We start from the raw sequence: 18,812 nt of genomic DNA, 5'->3' as shown, positions 1-18,812 counted from the left end.
CCCGTGCGGGGCGTGCAGGAGGCAGCCGGTCCATGATTCCCTCTCATTATTGATGATTCTGTCTCTCCCTCTCCCTTCTTCTCTGAAATAAAAATATTTTTTAATTAATTTATTTTTTAAATATACTTTTATTGATGTCAGAGAGGAAGGGAGAGGGAGAGAGAGAGAGACATCCATGATGAGAGAGAATCATGGATCAGCTGCCTCCTGATCGAACCCACAACCCGGGCCTGTGCCCTTGGCCAGAATCGAACTTAGGACCCTTCAGTCCACAGGCCGGCTCTCTACCCGCTGAGCCACACCGGCCAGGGCTGAAATAAAAAATATATTTTTAAAAAAGAATTAGAGGCGAAGTGCGTGACGTCATGGCTCAGGGTTACGTTAAAGCCAGGCTGTGAGCCCCGAGGCGCCGGGGTCCAGTCCCCGCTGTCCGGCCGCCGTGTGGATGCCCAGGCCCGGCCCTCCCCGCCCCGGGGTCACTGAGGCGGGGGCACGGGGTCCACACAGCCTGGTCGGGGCGGCGGGTCCCTGGCACCGGGGCTGGTGACCGTCCTGATGGGGCCAGGCCCCCCGGCGGCCCTCCCTGCGGTCTGTGGACTGAACCCCCGAGTCCTGCTCAGCCCCCTGCGTGGGCCCGTCCCCCTTCCCGGCCCGCAGCCTCACCCCGGCCCTGCCCACCGGGCCGTCCAGCTGCTGGGACAGCGCCTTCCGGCCGGAGCAGAGCGAGAAGGGCAGCCGGTCCGGGGGGTCCGTGGAGGCGGCCGTGGTCCGAGCCCCTGGGAGATCCGTGTCCGCCACGCAGTAGGGGTTCACACCTGGGCAGGGGAGGGGGGAGACAGTGTGTGTGTCCAAGGTGAGAACAGGGTGCCGAGGCCCCAGAGCACAGGCCGTGGGGACAGGGAGGAGCCGCACTCACTGTGACCCACACACACTGTCACCCACACTCACTGTGACCCACACACACTGTGACCCACACTCACTGTGACCCACACTCACTGTGACCCACACACACTGTCACCCACACTCACTGTCACCCACACTCACTGTGACCCACACACACTGTGACCCACACACACTGTGACCCACACACACTGTGACCCACACTCACTGTGACCCACACTCACTGTCACCCACACTCACTGTGACCCACACACACTGTGACCCACACACACTGTGACCCACACACACTGTGACCCACACACACTGTGACCCACACACACTGTCACCCACACTCACTGTGACCCACACACACTGTCACCCACACTCACTGTGACCCACACTCACTGTGACCCACACACACTGTGACCCACACTCACTGTGACCCACACACACTGTGACCCACACACACTGTGACCCACACACACTGTGACCCACACACACTGTGACCCACACACACTGTCACCCACACTCACTGTGACCCACACACACTGTGACCCACACACACTGTGACCCACACACACTGTGACCCACACACACTGTCACCCACACTCACTGTGACCCACACACACTGTGACCCACACACACTGTGACCCACACTCACTGTCACCCACACTCACTGTGACCCACACTCACTGTGACCCACACTCACTGTGACCCACACTCACTGTGACCCACACTCACTGTCACCCACACTCACTGTGACCCACACTCACTGTCACCCACACACACTGTGACCCACACTCACTGTGACCCACACTCACTGTCACCCACACTCACTGTGACCCACACTCACTGGGACCCACACTCACTGTCACCCACACACACTGTGACCCACACTCACTGTGACCCACACACACTGTGACCCACACTCACTGTCACCCACACTCACTGTGACCCACACTCACTGTCACCCACACTCACTGTGACCCACACTCACTGTGACCCACACACACTGTGACCCACACACACTGTGACCCACACACACTGTGACCCACACTCACTGTGACCCACACACACTGTGACCCACACTCACTGTCACCCACACTCACTGTGACCCACACTCACTGTGACCCACACACACTGTCACCCACACTCACTGTCACCCACACTCACTGTCACCCACACTCACTGTGACCCACACTCACTGTCACCCACACTCACTGTGACCCACACACACTGTCACCCACACACACTGTCACCCACACTCACTGTGACCCACACACACTGTCACCCACACTCACTGTCACCCACACTCACTGTCACCCACACTCACTGTCACCCACACTCACTGTCACCCACACTCACTGTGACCCACACTCACTGTCACCCACACTCACTGTCACCCACACTCACTGTCACCCACACTCACTGTCACCCACACTCACTGTCACCCACACTCACTGTGACCCACACACACTGTCACCCACACTCACTGTCACCCACACTCACTGTCACCCACACTCACTGTGACCCACACTCACTGTCACCCACACTCACTGTCACCCACACTCACTGTCACCCACACTCACTGTCACCCACACTCACTGTCACCCACACTCACTGTGACCCACACACACTGTCACCCACACTCACTGTCACCCACACTCACTGTCACCCACACTCACTGTGACCCACACTCACTGTCACCCACACTCACTGTCACCCACACTCACTGTCACCCACACTCACTGTCACCCACACTCACTGTCACCCACACTCACTGTGACCCACACACACTGTCACCCACACTCACTGTCACCCACACTCACTGTCACCCACACTCACTGTCACCCACACTCACTGTCACCCACACTCACTGTGACCCACACACACTGTCACCCACACTCACTGTCACCCACACTCACTGTCACCCACACTCACTGTCACCCACACTCACTGTCACCCACACTCACTGTCACCCACACTCACTGTCACCCACACTCACTGTCACCCACACTCACTGTGACCCACACACACTGTCACCCACACTCACTGTCACCCACACACACTGTGACCCACACTCACTGTCACCCACACTCACTGTCACCCACACTCACTGTCACCCACACTCACTGTGACCCACACTCACTGTGACCCACACTCACTGTGACCCACACTCACTGTGACCCACACACACTGTGACCCACACACACTGTGACCCACACACACTGTGACCCACACTCACTGTCACCCACACTCACTGTGACCCACACTCACTGTGACCCACACTCACTGTGACCCACACTCACTGTGACCCACACTCACTGTCACCCACACTCACTGTGACCCACACTCACTGTCACCCACACACACTGTGACCCACACTCACTGTGACCCACACTCACTGTCACCCACACTCACTGTGACCCACACTCACTGGGACCCACACTCACTGTCACCCACACACACTGTGACCCACACTCACTGTGACCCACACACACTGTGACCCACACTCACTGTCACCCACACTCACTGTGACCCACACTCACTGTCACCCACACTCACTGTGACCCACACTCACTGTGACCCACACACACTGTGACCCACACACACTGTGACCCACACACACTGTGACCCACACTCACTGTGACCCACACACACTGTGACCCACACTCACTGTCACCCACACTCACTGTGACCCACACTCACTGTGACCCACACACACTGTCACCCACACTCACTGTCACCCACACTCACTGTCACCCACACTCACTGTGACCCACACTCACTGTCACCCACACTCACTGTCACCCACACACACTGTGACCCACACACACTGTCACCCACACTCACTGTGACCCACACACACTGTCACCCACACTCACTGTCACCCACACTCACTGTCACCCACACTCACTGTCACCCACACTCACTGTCACCCACACTCACTGTCACCCACACTCACTGTGACCCACACTCACTGTCACCCACACACACTGTCACCCACACTCACTGTCACCCACACTCACTGTCACCCACACTCACTGTCACCCACACACACTGTGACCCACACTCACTGTCACCCACACTCACTGTCACCCACACTCACTGTCACCCACACTCACTGTGACCCACACTCACTGTCACCCACACTCACTGTGACCCACACTCACTGTGACCCACACTCACTGTGACCCACACTCACTGTCACCCACACTCACTGTCACCCACACACACTGTGACCCACACTCACTGTGACCCACACTCACTGTGACCCACACTCACTGTGACCCACACTCACTGTGACCCACACACACTGTCACCCACACTCACTGTCACCCACACTCACTGTCACCCACACTCACTGTGACCCACACACACTGTCACCCACACTCACTGTGACCCACACTCACTGTCACCCACACTCACTGTCACCCACACACACTGTGACCCACACTCACTGTGACCCACACTCACTGTGACCCACACACACTGTGACCCACACTCACTGTGACCCACACTCACTGTCACCCACACTCACTGTCACCCACACTCACTGTCACCCACACTCACTGTCACCCACACACACTGTGACCCACACTCACTGTGACCCACACACACTGTCACCCACACTCACTGTCACCCACACTCACTGTGACCCGCACTCACTGTGACCCACACTCACTGTCACCCACACACACCGTGACCCACACTCACTGTGACCCACACACACCGTGACCCACACTCACTGTGACCCACACTCACTGTCACCCACACTCACTGTCACCCACACTCACTGTGACCCACACTCACTGTGACCCGCACTCACTGTGACCCACACTCACTGTGACCCACACTCACTGTGACCCACACTCACTGTCACCCACACACACCGTGACCCACACTCACTGTGACCCACACACACCGTGACCCACACTCACTGTGACCCACACTCACTGTCACCCACACTCACTGTCACCCACACTCACTGTGACCCACACTCACTGTCACCCACACTCACTGTGACCCACACTCACTGTGACCCACACACACTGTGACCCACACTCACTGTCACCCACACTCACTGTCACCCACACTCACTGTCACCCACACTCACTGTCACCCACACTCACTGTGACCCACACTCACTGTCACCCACACTCACTGTCACCCACACTCACTGTCACCCACACTCACTGTCACCCACACTCACTGTCACCCACACACACTGTGACCCACACACACTGTGACCCACACTCACTGTGACCCGCACTCACTGTCACCCGCACTCACTGTGACCCACACTCACTGTCACCCACACTCACTGTGACCCACACTCACTGTGACCCACACTCACTGTGACCCACACTCACTGTGACCCACACTCACTGTGACCCACACTCACTGTCACCCACACTCACTGTCACCCACACTCACTGTCACCCACACTCACTGTGACCCACACTCACTGTGACCCACACTCACTGTGACCCACACTCACTGTGACCCGCACTCACTGTGACCCACACTCACTGTGACCCACACTCACTGTCACCCACACTCACTGTCACCCACACTCACTGTCACCCACACTCACTGTGACCCACACTCACTGTCACCCACACTCACTGTCACCCACACTCACTGTGACCCACACTCACTGTCACCCACACTCACTGTCACCCACACTCACTGTCACCCACACTCACTGTCACCCACACTCACTGTCACCCACACTCACTGTCACCCACACACACTGTGACCCACACTCACTGTGACCCACACTCACTGTGACCCACACTCACTGTGACCCGCACTCACTGTGACCCGCACTCACTGTGACCCACACTCACTGTGACCCACACACACTGTGACCCACACACACTGTGACCCACACTCACTGTCACCCACACTCACTGTGACCCACACTCACTGTGACCCACACTCACTGTGACCCACACTCACTGTGACCCACACACACTGTGACCCACACTCACTGTCACCCACACACACTGTGACCCACACTCACTGTCACCCACACACACTGTGACCCACACTCACTGTCACCCACACACACTGTGACCCACACTCACTGTCACCCACACTCACTGTCACCCACACTCACTGTCACCCACACTCACTGTGACCCACACTCACTGTGACCCACACACACTGTGACCCACACACACTGTGACCCACACTCACTGTCACCCACACTCACTGTGACCCACACTCACTGTGACCCACACTCACTGTGACCCACACTCACTGTGACCCACACACACTGTGACCCACACTCACTGTGACCCACAATCACTGTCACCCACACTCACTGTGACCCACACTCACTGTGACCCACACACACTGTGACCCACACACACTGTGACCCACACTCACTGTCACCCACACTCACTGTCACCCACACTCACTGTGACCCACACTCACTGTGACCCACACACACTGTGACCCACACACACTGTGACCCACACTCACTGTCACCCACACTCACTGTGACCCACACTCACTGTGACCCACACTCACTGTGACCCACACTCACTGTGACCCACACTCACTGTGACCCACACACACTGTGACCCACACTCACTGTCACCCACACACACTGTGACCCACACTCACTGTCACCCACACACACTGTGACCCACACTCACTGTCACCCACACTCACTGTCACCCACACTCACTGTCACCCACACTCACTGTGACCCACACTCACTGTGACCCACACTCACTGTGACCCACACTCACTGTGACCCACACTCACTGTGACCCACACACACTGTGACCCACACTCACTGTGACCCACACTCACTGTCACCCACACACACTGTGACCCACACTCACTGTCACCCACACACACTGTGACCCACACTCACTGTCACCCACACTCACTGTGACCCACACACACTGTCACCCACACTCACTGTGACCCACACTCACTGTGACCCACACACACTGTCACCCACACTCACTGTCACCCACACTCACTGTGACCCACACTCACTGTCACCCACACTCACTGTCACCCACACTCACTGTGACCCACACACACTGTGACCCACACTCACTGTCACCCACACTCACTGTGACCCACACTCACTGTCACCCACACTCACTGTCACCCACACTCACTGTGACCCACACACACTGTCACCCACACTCACTGTGACCCACACTCACTGTCACCCACACTCACCATGACCCACACTCACTGTGACCCACACTCACTGTGACCCACACTCACTGTGACCCACACTCACTGTGACCCACACACACTGTCACCCACACTCACTGTGACCCACACTCACTGTGACCCACACACACTGTCACCCACACTCACTGTCACCCACACACACTGTGACCCACACTCACTGTGACCCACACTCACTGTCACCCACACTCACTGTCACCCACACTCACTGTGACCCACACTCACTGTGACCCACACACACTGTCACCCACACTCACTGTGACCCACACTCACTGTGACCCACACTCACTGTCACCCACACTCACTGTGACCCACACTCACTGTGACCCACACACACTGTGACCCACACTCACTGTGACCCACACTCACTGTGACCCACACTCACTGTGACCCACACACACTGTGACCCACACTCACTGTCACCCACACTCACTGTCACCCACACTCACTGTGACCCACACTCACTGTGACCCACACACACCGTGACCCACACTCACTGTCACCCACACACACCGTGACCCACACTCACTGTCACCCACACTCACTGTGACCCACACTCACTGTGACCCACACACACTGTGACCCACACTCACTGTCACCCACACTCACTGTGATCCACACTCACTGTCACCCACACACACCGTGACCCACACTCACTGTCACCCACACTCACTGTCACCCACACACACCGTGACCCACACTCACTGTCACCCACACTCACTGTGACCCACACTCACTGTGACCCACACACACTGTGACCCACACTCACTGTGACCCACACACACTGTCACCCACACTCACTGTCACCCACACTCACTGTCACCCACACTCACTGTGACCCACACTCACTGTCACCCACACTCACTGTGACCCACACTCACTGTGACCCACACTCACTGTGACCCACACACACCGTGACCCACACTCACTGTGACCCACACTCACTGTCACCCACACACACCGTGACCCACACACACTGTGACCCACACTCACTGTGACCCACACACACTGTGACCCACACACACTGTGACCCACACTCACTGTGACCCACACACACTGTGACCCACACACACTGTGACCCACACACACTGTGACCCACACACACTGTGACCCACACTCACTGTCACCCACACACACTGTGACCCACACACACTGTGACCCACACACACTGTGACCCACACTCACTGTGACCCACACTCACTGTCACCCACACTCACTGTGACCCACACTCACTGTGATCCACACTCACTGTGACCCACACTCACTGTGACCCACACTCACTGTGACCCACACACACTGTCACCCACACACACTGTCACCCACACTCACTGTCACCCACACACACTGTGACCCACACTCACTGTGACCCACACTCACTGTCACCCACACACACTGTCACCCACACTCACTGTCACCCACACTCACTGTGACCCACACTCACTGTCACCCACACTCACTGTCACCCACACACACTGTGACCCACACTCACTGTGACCCACACTCACTGTCACCCACACACACTGTCACCCACACTCACTGTCACCCACACACACTGTGACCCACACTCACTGTGATCCACACCGTGACCCACACTCACTGTGACCCACGAAAGGGAGGGGCAGGGTAGGGTCACAGGGGAGGACCCCCAGCACAGAGCTCGTCTGGCATTGTTACTTATTCACTAGTGGCCTGGTGCACGAAATTCATGCCCAGAAACGGTGTCCTTCAGCCCGGCCTGCACCCTCTCCAACCTGGAACCCCTCGGGGGACGTCCGACTGCCGGTTTAGGCCCGATGTGGAAGAGGCTTCCCTCTCGCAATCGGACCGCTGGCTCCTAACAGCTCACCTGCCTGCCTGCCTGACAGACTCTAACCACTCTGCCTGCTCGCCTGCTTGCCCCTAACTGCCTCCCCTCCCATCCCTCTCCCCTTCCATCCCCTCCCCTCCCCGCCTCCCCCTCTCCCCCACCCCTCCTCCCTCCTATCCCATCACAGACGAGGTGACAGAGGCCCCGGACAGAGGGCCTTGCTAAGACCAAGGAGGATGTCACATGACTGGGCCCCGTCTTCCATCCTCAGTCGCATCTCCTCACCGTGTGGAGCCCACAGAGGGGCTGACCAGACCCCAGACCAGAGGCCCTCCCACTGGCCGGGGCACACGCGGGAAAATGCTCCCAGCCCAGCGGACACAGCCTGGCCCAGCGGGCCCACGGAGACCCACCCTCCCCACGCGCCCGTCACGGACCCGGGGGGCCCCCGGGACACTTACTGGTGGAGTTGCTGCGAGTCCTTTGGTGACAGGCTTTGGGGAGCAGGGAGCTGCCACTCTGGGCCTCGAGTTTCCCGGGCTTTTCCTGGGAGGAGGCGGTGGGAGCTTCCTGCAAGACAAGCCCCGTCTTTCACCCACAGGGTCAGCGCCGACCGCCAGCTGTGCCCAGGACCCTGAGGGGCGGACCCCGAGCCTGGAAGTGTCCTCTGTCGCCTCCACTCATCCCAGGCTCCGCAAGGGAGGGAGGGAGAGGCTCTGCCTTCCACGGACACGGGTTCACGGACACGGACCCCTGAGCAGAGGGGCTGCGTGGATGTGGCTCTGACGCAGGAAGTGGGCAAGGACTGTGGCAGCGATCACAGGTCAGGGTCTCCGTGGGGGATGCAGCCTGAACCAGGACGCTGATCGTGGGGAAATGCCAGTTTAGTGAAATGTGGGCAAGAAAATAAAGGAAAGTGAGAGATCATCAGAGACTGGTCAGTGTTACGCGTGACATCAAAGGCGAGCGGGGGTAGCGGGGAGGTGTTAGAGAAGGCAGCCAACTACGTTCCTCGCTCTGGCGCGTAGTAGGCGCTTAGAAACACTCGTCGCGGGAACGTTGTAGAAGTAGATGTCTTCGGATCGAACCATCCTTGCATTCTTTTTATTTGTTTCAAAACTAGTTTATTATGTTAAGCTACTTAGTATTTATACAGAATCTCCTTTTTGAAGTGTAAATGTTTGTTTGTCTTTAATATATTTTATTGATTTTTGTTTTATTTTATCTAGAATGTATTTGTACAGCCGTGAATGGCGCTGTAAAAAGAAAATATGGGGGATTGGTTAAAATAATGTAAAATAGATGGCAATATTGCTAGAGCTGGGACTCTGGTGTTAAACAAAAAAAAAAGCTAGCTTATTTGTCTCATTGTCATTCGTTAGACTTTCTGCAAGGTCACTTAATCCAGACTTGTTCCGTGCATTAATCAGATTCTCAGGCGTTGCATGGACTCCCTCTTGATCTTGACAGGCAACTGCCTAGCTCTCATCTTCATGTCTGTTATCACACTCAATCTCTATTTTATTGATTTTTTTACAGAGAGGAAGGGAGAGGGATAGAGAGTTAGAAACATCCATGGTGAGAGAGAAACATCGATCAGCTGCCTCCTGCACGCCCCATCCTGGGGATGTGCCCGCAACCAAGGTACATGCCCTTGACTGGAATCGAACCCAGGACCCGTCAGTCTGCAGGCCAACGCTCTATCCACTGAGCCACACCGGCCAGGGCTGGATTAACATGTTTAACCAGACACAAAACCCACAGACTCTAAAGGGCACGATGGGCAAATTTCACGTTAAAATGAGCAGCTTCTACTCATCAATGAAAAGAGTAAAACAGCCCTGGCCGGTGTGGCTCAGCGGATAGAGCGTCAGCCTGTGGACTGAAGGGTCCCGGGTTCGACTCCCGGCAAAGGGCACAGGCCCGGGTGGCGGGCTTGATCCCCAGCGTGGGGCGTGCAGGAGGCCGCCGATCCACGATTCTCTCTCATCATGATGTTTCTCTCTCTCTCTCTCTCTCTCTCTCTCTCTCTCTCTCTCTCTCTCTCCCCCTCTCCCTTCCTCTCTGACATCAGTAAAAATGCATTTTAGAAAAAGGGAATAAAAACTGGGGCGATGCTTTCCTCCTCGGACACCAGGAAAGGGGGCGCCAGCCCCGCCCCCCGAGGAGGGCGCAGCCGGGTCCGCTGATTGCACCGCCATCCTCCCCCCTCCCGCCCTCCGCCCAGTGATGGGAGGGGCCTAGCAGCCCTGCCCCCGCCCCCCTCCGCCCAGTGATGGGAGGGGCCTAGCAGCCCTGCCCCCGCCCCCCTCCGCCCAGTGATGGGAGGGGCCTAGCAGCCCTGCCCCCCCCCCCCCCCCCCCCCCCGATCTGAGCAGCAGGTGGCCACTCCGCGGGGCCAGGCCAGCCGGGCAGCCCTTCCCACCCAGCAGGCGAGCGGCCAGGCCCAGCGATGCCTCTGGCCGAGCCAGGAAACAGAGCGGACGGGAGAGCCAGCTGCACCGGCTCCGGCACCAGCCTCCCTCGTTCCCCGGGTCGGTCCACCCACGGGGCCCTGCCTGGACCCTGGGCCACAGGACTGGCTTCCGGGCACCAGCTCCAGGGGCTCTGGCAGCGGGTTTCGGGGATGGTCGGCCAGTGCGGTGCGCAGTCATCATGTAACTGGACAAGGGGTCCGGCCGCCTGTCCCTCCCTGAGCCGATGCGGCCGAGACAGGCTGGCATCGTCTGTGAGCGCTGATGCCAATTCCGCCGGCAGCGTGGGGAGCAGCAGGTCACCCACAAACATCTGCCCTGCCCCCACCACAGGCGGCTGCTTACACTGGGGAGAAGGACAGAGATGGCATGGGGAGGAGGCAAAGGGTGGGCCAGGTGGGCGGTGCACAGGAAATGCGGGCTGGGGGTCTGCAAAGGGCTGTGGGTGTGCAAAGGCTGGGGGTCTGCAAAGGCCTGTGGGTCTGCAAAGGCCTGTGGGTGTGCAAAGGCCTGTGGGTGTGCAAAGGCTGGGGGTCTGCAAAGGCCTGTGGGTCTGCAAAGGCCTGGGGGTCTGCAAAGGCCTGTGGGTCTGCAAAGGCTGGGGGTATGCAAAGGCCTGTGGGTGTGCAAAGGCTGGGGGTATGCAAAGGGCTGTGGGTGTGCAAAGGGCTGGGGGTATGCAAAGGGCTGTGGGTGTGCAAAGGCTGGGGGTATGCAAAGGGCTGTGGGTGTGCAAAGGGCTGGGGGTATGCAAAGGGCTGTGGGTGTGCAAAGGGCTGGGGGTATGCAAAGGGCTGTGGGTGTGCAAAGGCTGGGGGTATGCAAAGGGCTGTGGGTGTGCAAAGGCTGGGGGTATGCAAAGGCCTGTGGGTGTGCAAAGGCTGGGGGTATGCAAAGGCCTGTGGGTGTGCAAAGGGCTGGGGGTATGCAAAGGGCTGTGGGTGTGCAAAGGCCTGTGGGTGTGCAAAGGCCTGTGGGTGTGCAAAGGCCTGGGGGTGTGCAAAGGGCTGTGGGTGTGCAAAGGCCTGTGGGTGTGCAAAGGCCTGGGGGTGTGCAAAGGGCTGGGGGTCTGCAAAGGCCTGGGGGTGTGCAAAGGGCTGTGGGTGTGCAAAGGCCTGTGGGTGTGCAAAGGCCGGGGGTCCTCAAAGGGCTGGGGCCCTGGTTTCTGCAACCAGGTTGTCATGTTTCCATGGTAACAGGCAGGTCCCGGGTGGGAGGATGGGCTGCACTTCCAGGTGAGCTCCCAGGTCCCATCAGGCCAGACGGCGCCTCCTCTACTCAGAGCAGCACAGTCGCGGTTACCTGCGCGGGACGGGCATTTCCTCCGAGCACAGCTGGTCCCGATGCTCTCTTTCTGGTTCTACCAATCACACCTGTGGCCCCTGCTCCCGCCTCCTGCATCGGAACCGCCCTGCCTGTGCTCCCTCCCCCCACGCACACACTCACACACACACACACACACACATACTCACACACACACACACACATACTCACACACACACACACACACAGACGCACACACACAGACACACACACATACACACATAGACGCACACACACAGACACACACACACGCACATAGACACACACACACACACACAGCTGGCTCTGTGGGAGACCTGCAGCCCACACCCCCCACCACCACCAGGGGCTGCTCTGCCCCCCCACTCTGTGGCAGGAAGAGGCAAGTGGCCAAAGGGAGCCGCACCCCCCCCACCCCACCCCCGCCAGCCGCTCACGGGGCAGACAGAGCAGCCCGTGTGCTCGCCAGGCCTGACCACCGGCCTCCCCCCGCAGCCGTCGGCGGGCTGACCTCACCCCGGCTGAGTCACCCACAGGCGCGGTGACGGCGTCCGACCCACACGTTGGATTTGTGAGGGAGGAGGAGGCCGTGCCCACGCGGATCAAAGCCTCTCAGTCCTTCCAGCAGGCGGCCCGGGGGGGCACCCCCACCCCCCACACGTCGGGCTGGGCCAGCGGGGCAGCCCCAGCCCTGCCCGGCGGAGACCCCTGAGCCCACTCCAACCCGGGGCTGTGTCCGCAGCTCCCTGCCCACAGGCGGCCCTGCTGGACTCCATGGCAGCCGCCCCGCCACAGCGTCTACAGAGCGGCTCTGTGTGCCATCCGGCCCCACGGGCGCCAGGCGGCGGGCATGGCATGGCGCCAGGCAATCTGGGGACCTGCCATCGAGCGGGTGGGAGCCTGAGAACAAACGGGGGGGCCGGGGGGGAGGGCACAGCCTCATCCCAGAAGCCTGGGTCGCCCTCCCGGGCCTGTCCCCGTGGCCGGCAAACGCATTCGTCCACAGAGTCACACGTCCACAGCACAGCGACGGACACTCCTCTGGAGAGCCAAATTCTTCAAACGGAAACCCTGTAGGTATCTGCTGCTTCTTTGCAGCCATGTCAAACAGGGCGCCTAAAAACATGGTCCACTGTACAGTAACAACGCCGCCAACACAAAAGAACCACAATTCTTACACCGATGACGGAAATACCTGTGGGATATGCAGCGGGTGGGAAAATACAGGACGCGACTAGCGCTAACCACTGCACAAGGAGGCCGCTGACCGACTGGCTCACTCAACCGGTGCATGAATCGCGCGCGCCTCCCCCGCCTGCATCTCCCGTCGCCCGACCGACCGACCGACCGACCGACACCCCCACTTCTTCTAAGGCCACTTCTCCAAAATACACTCGCCCCGGCCGAAAACCGACTTCTGCACACGGGCCACGAAGTTTCGATCGCACTGTACGTGCATCCCTGCACGTGGTATTTTGTGGAAGAGCCACACTCAAGGGGCCGAAGAGCCGCATGTGGCTCGCGAGCCGCAGTTTGCCGACCACTGCACTATCCCATCAGGAGCCATCACATCAGAGTGTGCCCAGCAGCCCTGGGCTGCAGGGGCCATGGGGGTGGGGGGGTGCTGGCTGGGGCCTGGGGGACGGTCAGAGAACTGCCGGCGACCACGTGCTGGCCCGGGAGGCCCCTGTGGTCAGTACGGGTGCCCCTGGGCGGCCCCGTCCCCGGGCGGAACCCTGAGAAACGCCACCACTACCCCAGTCCTTGCGAAGGCGTATTTGTCAGGCTGGCTGGGCAGAAAACATCCCTTTTTTAAACATGTTTCCCTTCATTTATGACTCTCAGGTGTTCAGACATCTGGGTGTCGATGTGGATCTGTGCCCTGTCCTGTCCCTGTCGCTGTCCCTCCCGGGGGAGAGGCAGGGCGTCCTCAGCCAGCGGGACCCTGACCCTGTCCGGGGGAGGCCGTGGGAGTGGATCACAGTTGACCAGGATTTTCAAACATCGAGGGAGCGGAGGGGCTCCGGGGCCAAGCGATTTCACGGGAAAATCACTTCGATGCCCGTCCTCTGGGCTCCTCTGCAAGGTCCATGTGCCTGAGACGGCACGGGAGGGGGCGAGGCTCCCAAACGCAGTGCCCGGGGCCAGCACCACCCCGATGCCAAATCCCAGATGACGCTGGGTTTCGCCAAATGCTGTCTTTGCAGCTCTTGGTCACAGCATTTCTAGCCTTCCTTTTGTGTATGTCGTGCATCATCTATACATATATGAGGCTAATATGCAAAGAGTCCCCGCGGGAGTTCGACCGGGAGTGCGATTGCTCGCTATGACGTGCACTGACCACCAGGGGGCGGCGCGGAGCGAGGGAAGGTCCCAGACAGCAGCCGGCAGCCAGGGAAGGGAGGCCCCTATTGGCCCTGATCCCCTGGCCAGGCCTAGGGACTCTACCGGTGCACGAATTTCATGCACTGGGCCTCTAGTAAACAAATATATTGAGAGAGAAAGAGAGAGAGAGAGAGAGAGAGAGAGAGAGAGAGAGAGAGAGAGAGACCTCTGTGCCTTTCCTCCTTCCAAAGTTCTGATGAGTCACTTTTTCCTTTGTTAGGCAGGGAGTCTGGCTTTATTATAAAAATATTTTTATTGACTTCAGAGAGGGTGGGAGAGGGAGAGCCAGATAGAAACATCATTGATGAGAGAGAATTATCGATCGGCTGCCTCCTGCACGCCCCCTGCTGGGGACGGAGCCCGCAACCCAGGCATGTGCCCTTGACTGTAATCAAACCCGGGACCTTTTGGTCCGCAGGCCGGCGCTCTATCCACTGAGCCACACCAGCTGGGGCGGGAATCTAGCTTTTAAGGCGATCCCATGTGACACCATCTGCGGGATCTGGAAGGCCCCTGAGGAAGGCCCACGGGCACCTCCACGCAACACAGCCAATGCTTCTAGGTCAGATGTCCCCCCCAGCCCCAGACAGCCCCCCAGATCCCAGGCAGCCCCCCAGGTCCCAGGCAGCCCCTCCAGGCCCCAGGCAAACCCTCCAGGCCCCAGTTTAGCCCATCCAGGCTCCAGGCAGCTCCCCCCCGCCACAGATCCCAGGAAGCCCCCCAGACCCCAGGCAGCCCCCCAGGCCCCAGGCAGCCCCCCCGGCCCCAGGCAGCCCCCCCAAGCCCCAGGCAGCCCCCCCCCCCGGCCCCAGCAACCCCGCCCGCGGCCCGACCTACCTTCATGAAGAACAGCCTCCTGCAGGCCTTGCCCCGGTCGCTCCTGGTCCCTGGGAGGGCCACGTCCTCCGACGTGTCTGCCAGCTGCACGGGCGAGTGGAAGAGCCCCTCTCTGCCCGCCTCCGGGCCCCTCTCGTCGGGGCTGGCGCCCTCGTCCCCGGCCTTGGCGTGGCAGAGGAGCAGGGACCGCGAGAGGGACCGGAGCTTGGCGGGTCTCCGGCTCCGGGCGGCGTGGCCGAGCGGCTCCATGCGCAGCGGGGAGGGGAGGCCGCCCTTCTTCCCCTCCGGGGCCCGGGGCGCACGGGGGGCGATGGGGCTGGGCCTGGCCACCCCCTCACAGGTCCCTGGAGGAGAGAGGAGGCAGGAAGGACAATGGGACCCCTGATGACAGGGCCCTGCCCTGCCCCTGAGCTGAGCTGCGGGGCCGGGACAAACAGAGCAGGACAGATGGAGACCGTCCTTCTGTCCCCTGGCCCGTCCCTCCTATCGCCAGATGGAGCTCAGGGACCTCAGTGGTTACCGCCCTGTCCACTCCCAGGCTCAGGGAGGCCAGAGCTTCCCAGATGGGGAAACTGAGGCACATAGAGAAGGGAAGTGCATGCCCAGAGCTGCAGGAGCCTGTGGGGGGAGCCAGCGTTCATCACAGGAGGGGCTGATGGGTCAGGCAGGCCTGGGCTCGTGGCCCATTTAAACTTAAATCCACTCTTCAGACAAAAGCTCACAGGAGGCCTGGCTCAGTGGATATAGCATCAGCCTGCAGACCGAAGGGTCCCAGGTTCGATTCCCGTCCAAGGGCACATGTCCAGGTTGCGGGCTCCATCTCCAGTGCAGGGCGTGCAGGAGGCAGCCGATCCATGATTCTCTCGCCTCATGGATGTTTCTCTCTCTCCCTCTCCCTTCCTCTCTGACATCAATAAAATCTCTCTCTATAAAAGCCTAATGTGCAAATTGTCCCCTCGGGAGTTCGACCGGGAGACGGATCGCTCGCTCTGATGTGCGCTGACCACCAGGGGGCAGTGTGGAATGAAGGAAGGCCCCGATGGGCCCTGATCGCAGGCCAGGCCTAGGGACCCTAACCGTGCACGAATTTCGTGCACCGGGCCTCTAGTAAGAAATAAATTTAAAAAGCTCACAGAAAATCCAGTCGATGGCACAGGTTGGAGGGCAAAGGGGAGACTGAGTCGCACCTGCCTGGCCCCTGCTCTGCCCTGGTGAACCTGCAGCCCCTCAGAGACACCCCAGGACTCAGGAGCCCATGGGAAGGCCCCACATCTGGCCCTTGGTGCCCAGGCCAGGAGCCCACGCCAAGGAAGGTGGCAGCCTGGCCGGACGCTGAGCCTCCGGTTGATGATGTTGGCAAGGGGAGCTGGGCGGGCCCGTGGGCAACCTGTGTGCCCGCCCTCGGCCTGCGTCTCCCCGGCCAGGGCCCTCAGCACCTCCCCATCCCCACTGGCTCCCCCTCTCCCGGCCCCAGGGCCCCAGGCTGGTCCGCACAGTGGGGGCGGCTCGCTCAGGGGCAGGCTCAGCATGGCCAGCAGGCCCCGCCCATGACCCCGTTTCCACAGGCGGGTGGCGAAGGGGCCTGTGGCCGCCCCCAGTGGAGCTCTGACTGGGACCCAAGCCACAGAGCTGCCCCGCGGCCAGAGCGTCACACCGCGGGCGCCCTGGCTGTGTCCGCTGCCTGTGCGCGGCCAGCAGCGATGGGAAATGCAGACGTGCCAACTGCTCGAGCGACAGCCCCTCTCAGAGCGTCCTCCAAACCAAAGCTCCCTTTTTCTTTTTTAATCCTCCCCTGAGGGTATTTTTCCATTGATTTGTAGGGAGAGTGGAAGAGAGAGGGAGAGACAGACAGAAACATCGATGTGAGAGAGAGACACACCGATGGGTCGCCCCCTGCACGTGCCCCGACCAGGGGCCCGGGCCAGGGAGGAGCCTGCCCCCGAGGTCCGTGCCCTTGACCGGAATCGAACCCGGGACCCTTCGGTCCGCAGGCCGACGCTCTATCCACTGAGCCACACCGGCCAGGGCCCAAAGCTTCTTAAAAGATGACCGTGTTTCAATACCCAAGTTGCATAAATTTATTATTTTCTGTATCAGCCTTTTGTTCACCAACCAGCTGCACTGGCCAGCGGCAGGGAACCGGAATGAATGAGTGCCTGTCTGCGAGCCTACTACATGCAGCAGTGCTCCTGCCACGCCCACACCGGAGCAGACCGGCACCGTTGCACACGCAGGGCCGCCCCCCGGCCTCCAGCTCTGGCCAGCAATGGCCTGTGATGACTAAGCCAGCATTCTCAGCAACAGCTATCGCAAAACTTCACTCCCTTTCTTTTTAAAAAAAATATATTTTTATTGATGTCAGAGAGGAAGGGAGGGGGAGAAAGAGAGAGAGAAATATCCATGATGAGAGAGAATCTTTGGTCAGCTACCTCCTGCACGCCCCCCACTGGTGATCAAACCTACAACCCAGGCATGTGCCCTTGACCGGAATCGAACCCAGGACCCTTCAGTCCACAGGCCGACGCTCTATCCACTGAGCCAAACCGGTAGGACAAAACTTCTCTTTCTTTTATTTTTTAATATATTTTATTGATTTTTTACAGAGAGGAAGGGAGAGGGATAGAGAGCTAGAAACATCGATGAGAGAGAAACATCGATCAGCTGCCTCCTGCACACTCCCCACTGGGGATGTGCCCACAACCAAGGTACATGCCCTTGACTGGAATCGAACCTGGGACCCTTCAGTCCGCAGGCCGACGCTCTATCCACTGAGCCAAACCAGCCAGGGCAAAAATTTCACTTCTTAAAAAAGAGACTTACCTGTCTCCTCCTCATCCTATATAATAAAAACCTAGCATGCTAAGTGTCCGGTCGACTGGTCGGCCATTCAACCAATCAAA

The 18,812-nt window shown here is 59.3% G+C and overlaps 1 protein-coding gene across 1 annotated transcript in view; it reads right to left on the bottom strand.

Annotated features, from left to right (window-relative positions):
- The window catches only part of IL16 (interleukin 16), a gene marked incomplete at its 5' end in the record, with an annotated part of 67,548 nt that overhangs the window by 31,528 nt on the left and 17,208 nt on the right, over window positions 1–18,812 (bottom strand). Inside the window, 3 exons of the mRNA XM_081114942.1 lie at window positions 664–815; window positions 9,376–9,484; window positions 15,913–16,256. Coding sequence (XP_080971068.1) covers window positions 664–815; window positions 9,376–9,484; window positions 15,913–16,256 — 605 coding nt within the window. The remainder of the gene's footprint in view (window positions 1–663; window positions 816–9,375; window positions 9,485–15,912; window positions 16,257–18,812) is intronic.

Source organism: Myotis nattereri (assembly GCF_964212035.1).
Source record: "Myotis nattereri genome assembly, chromosome: 21".
Lineage (NCBI taxonomy): Eukaryota > Metazoa > Chordata > Mammalia > Chiroptera > Vespertilionidae > Myotis > Myotis nattereri.
This window is presented reverse-complemented; position numbering and strand designations above follow the sequence as displayed.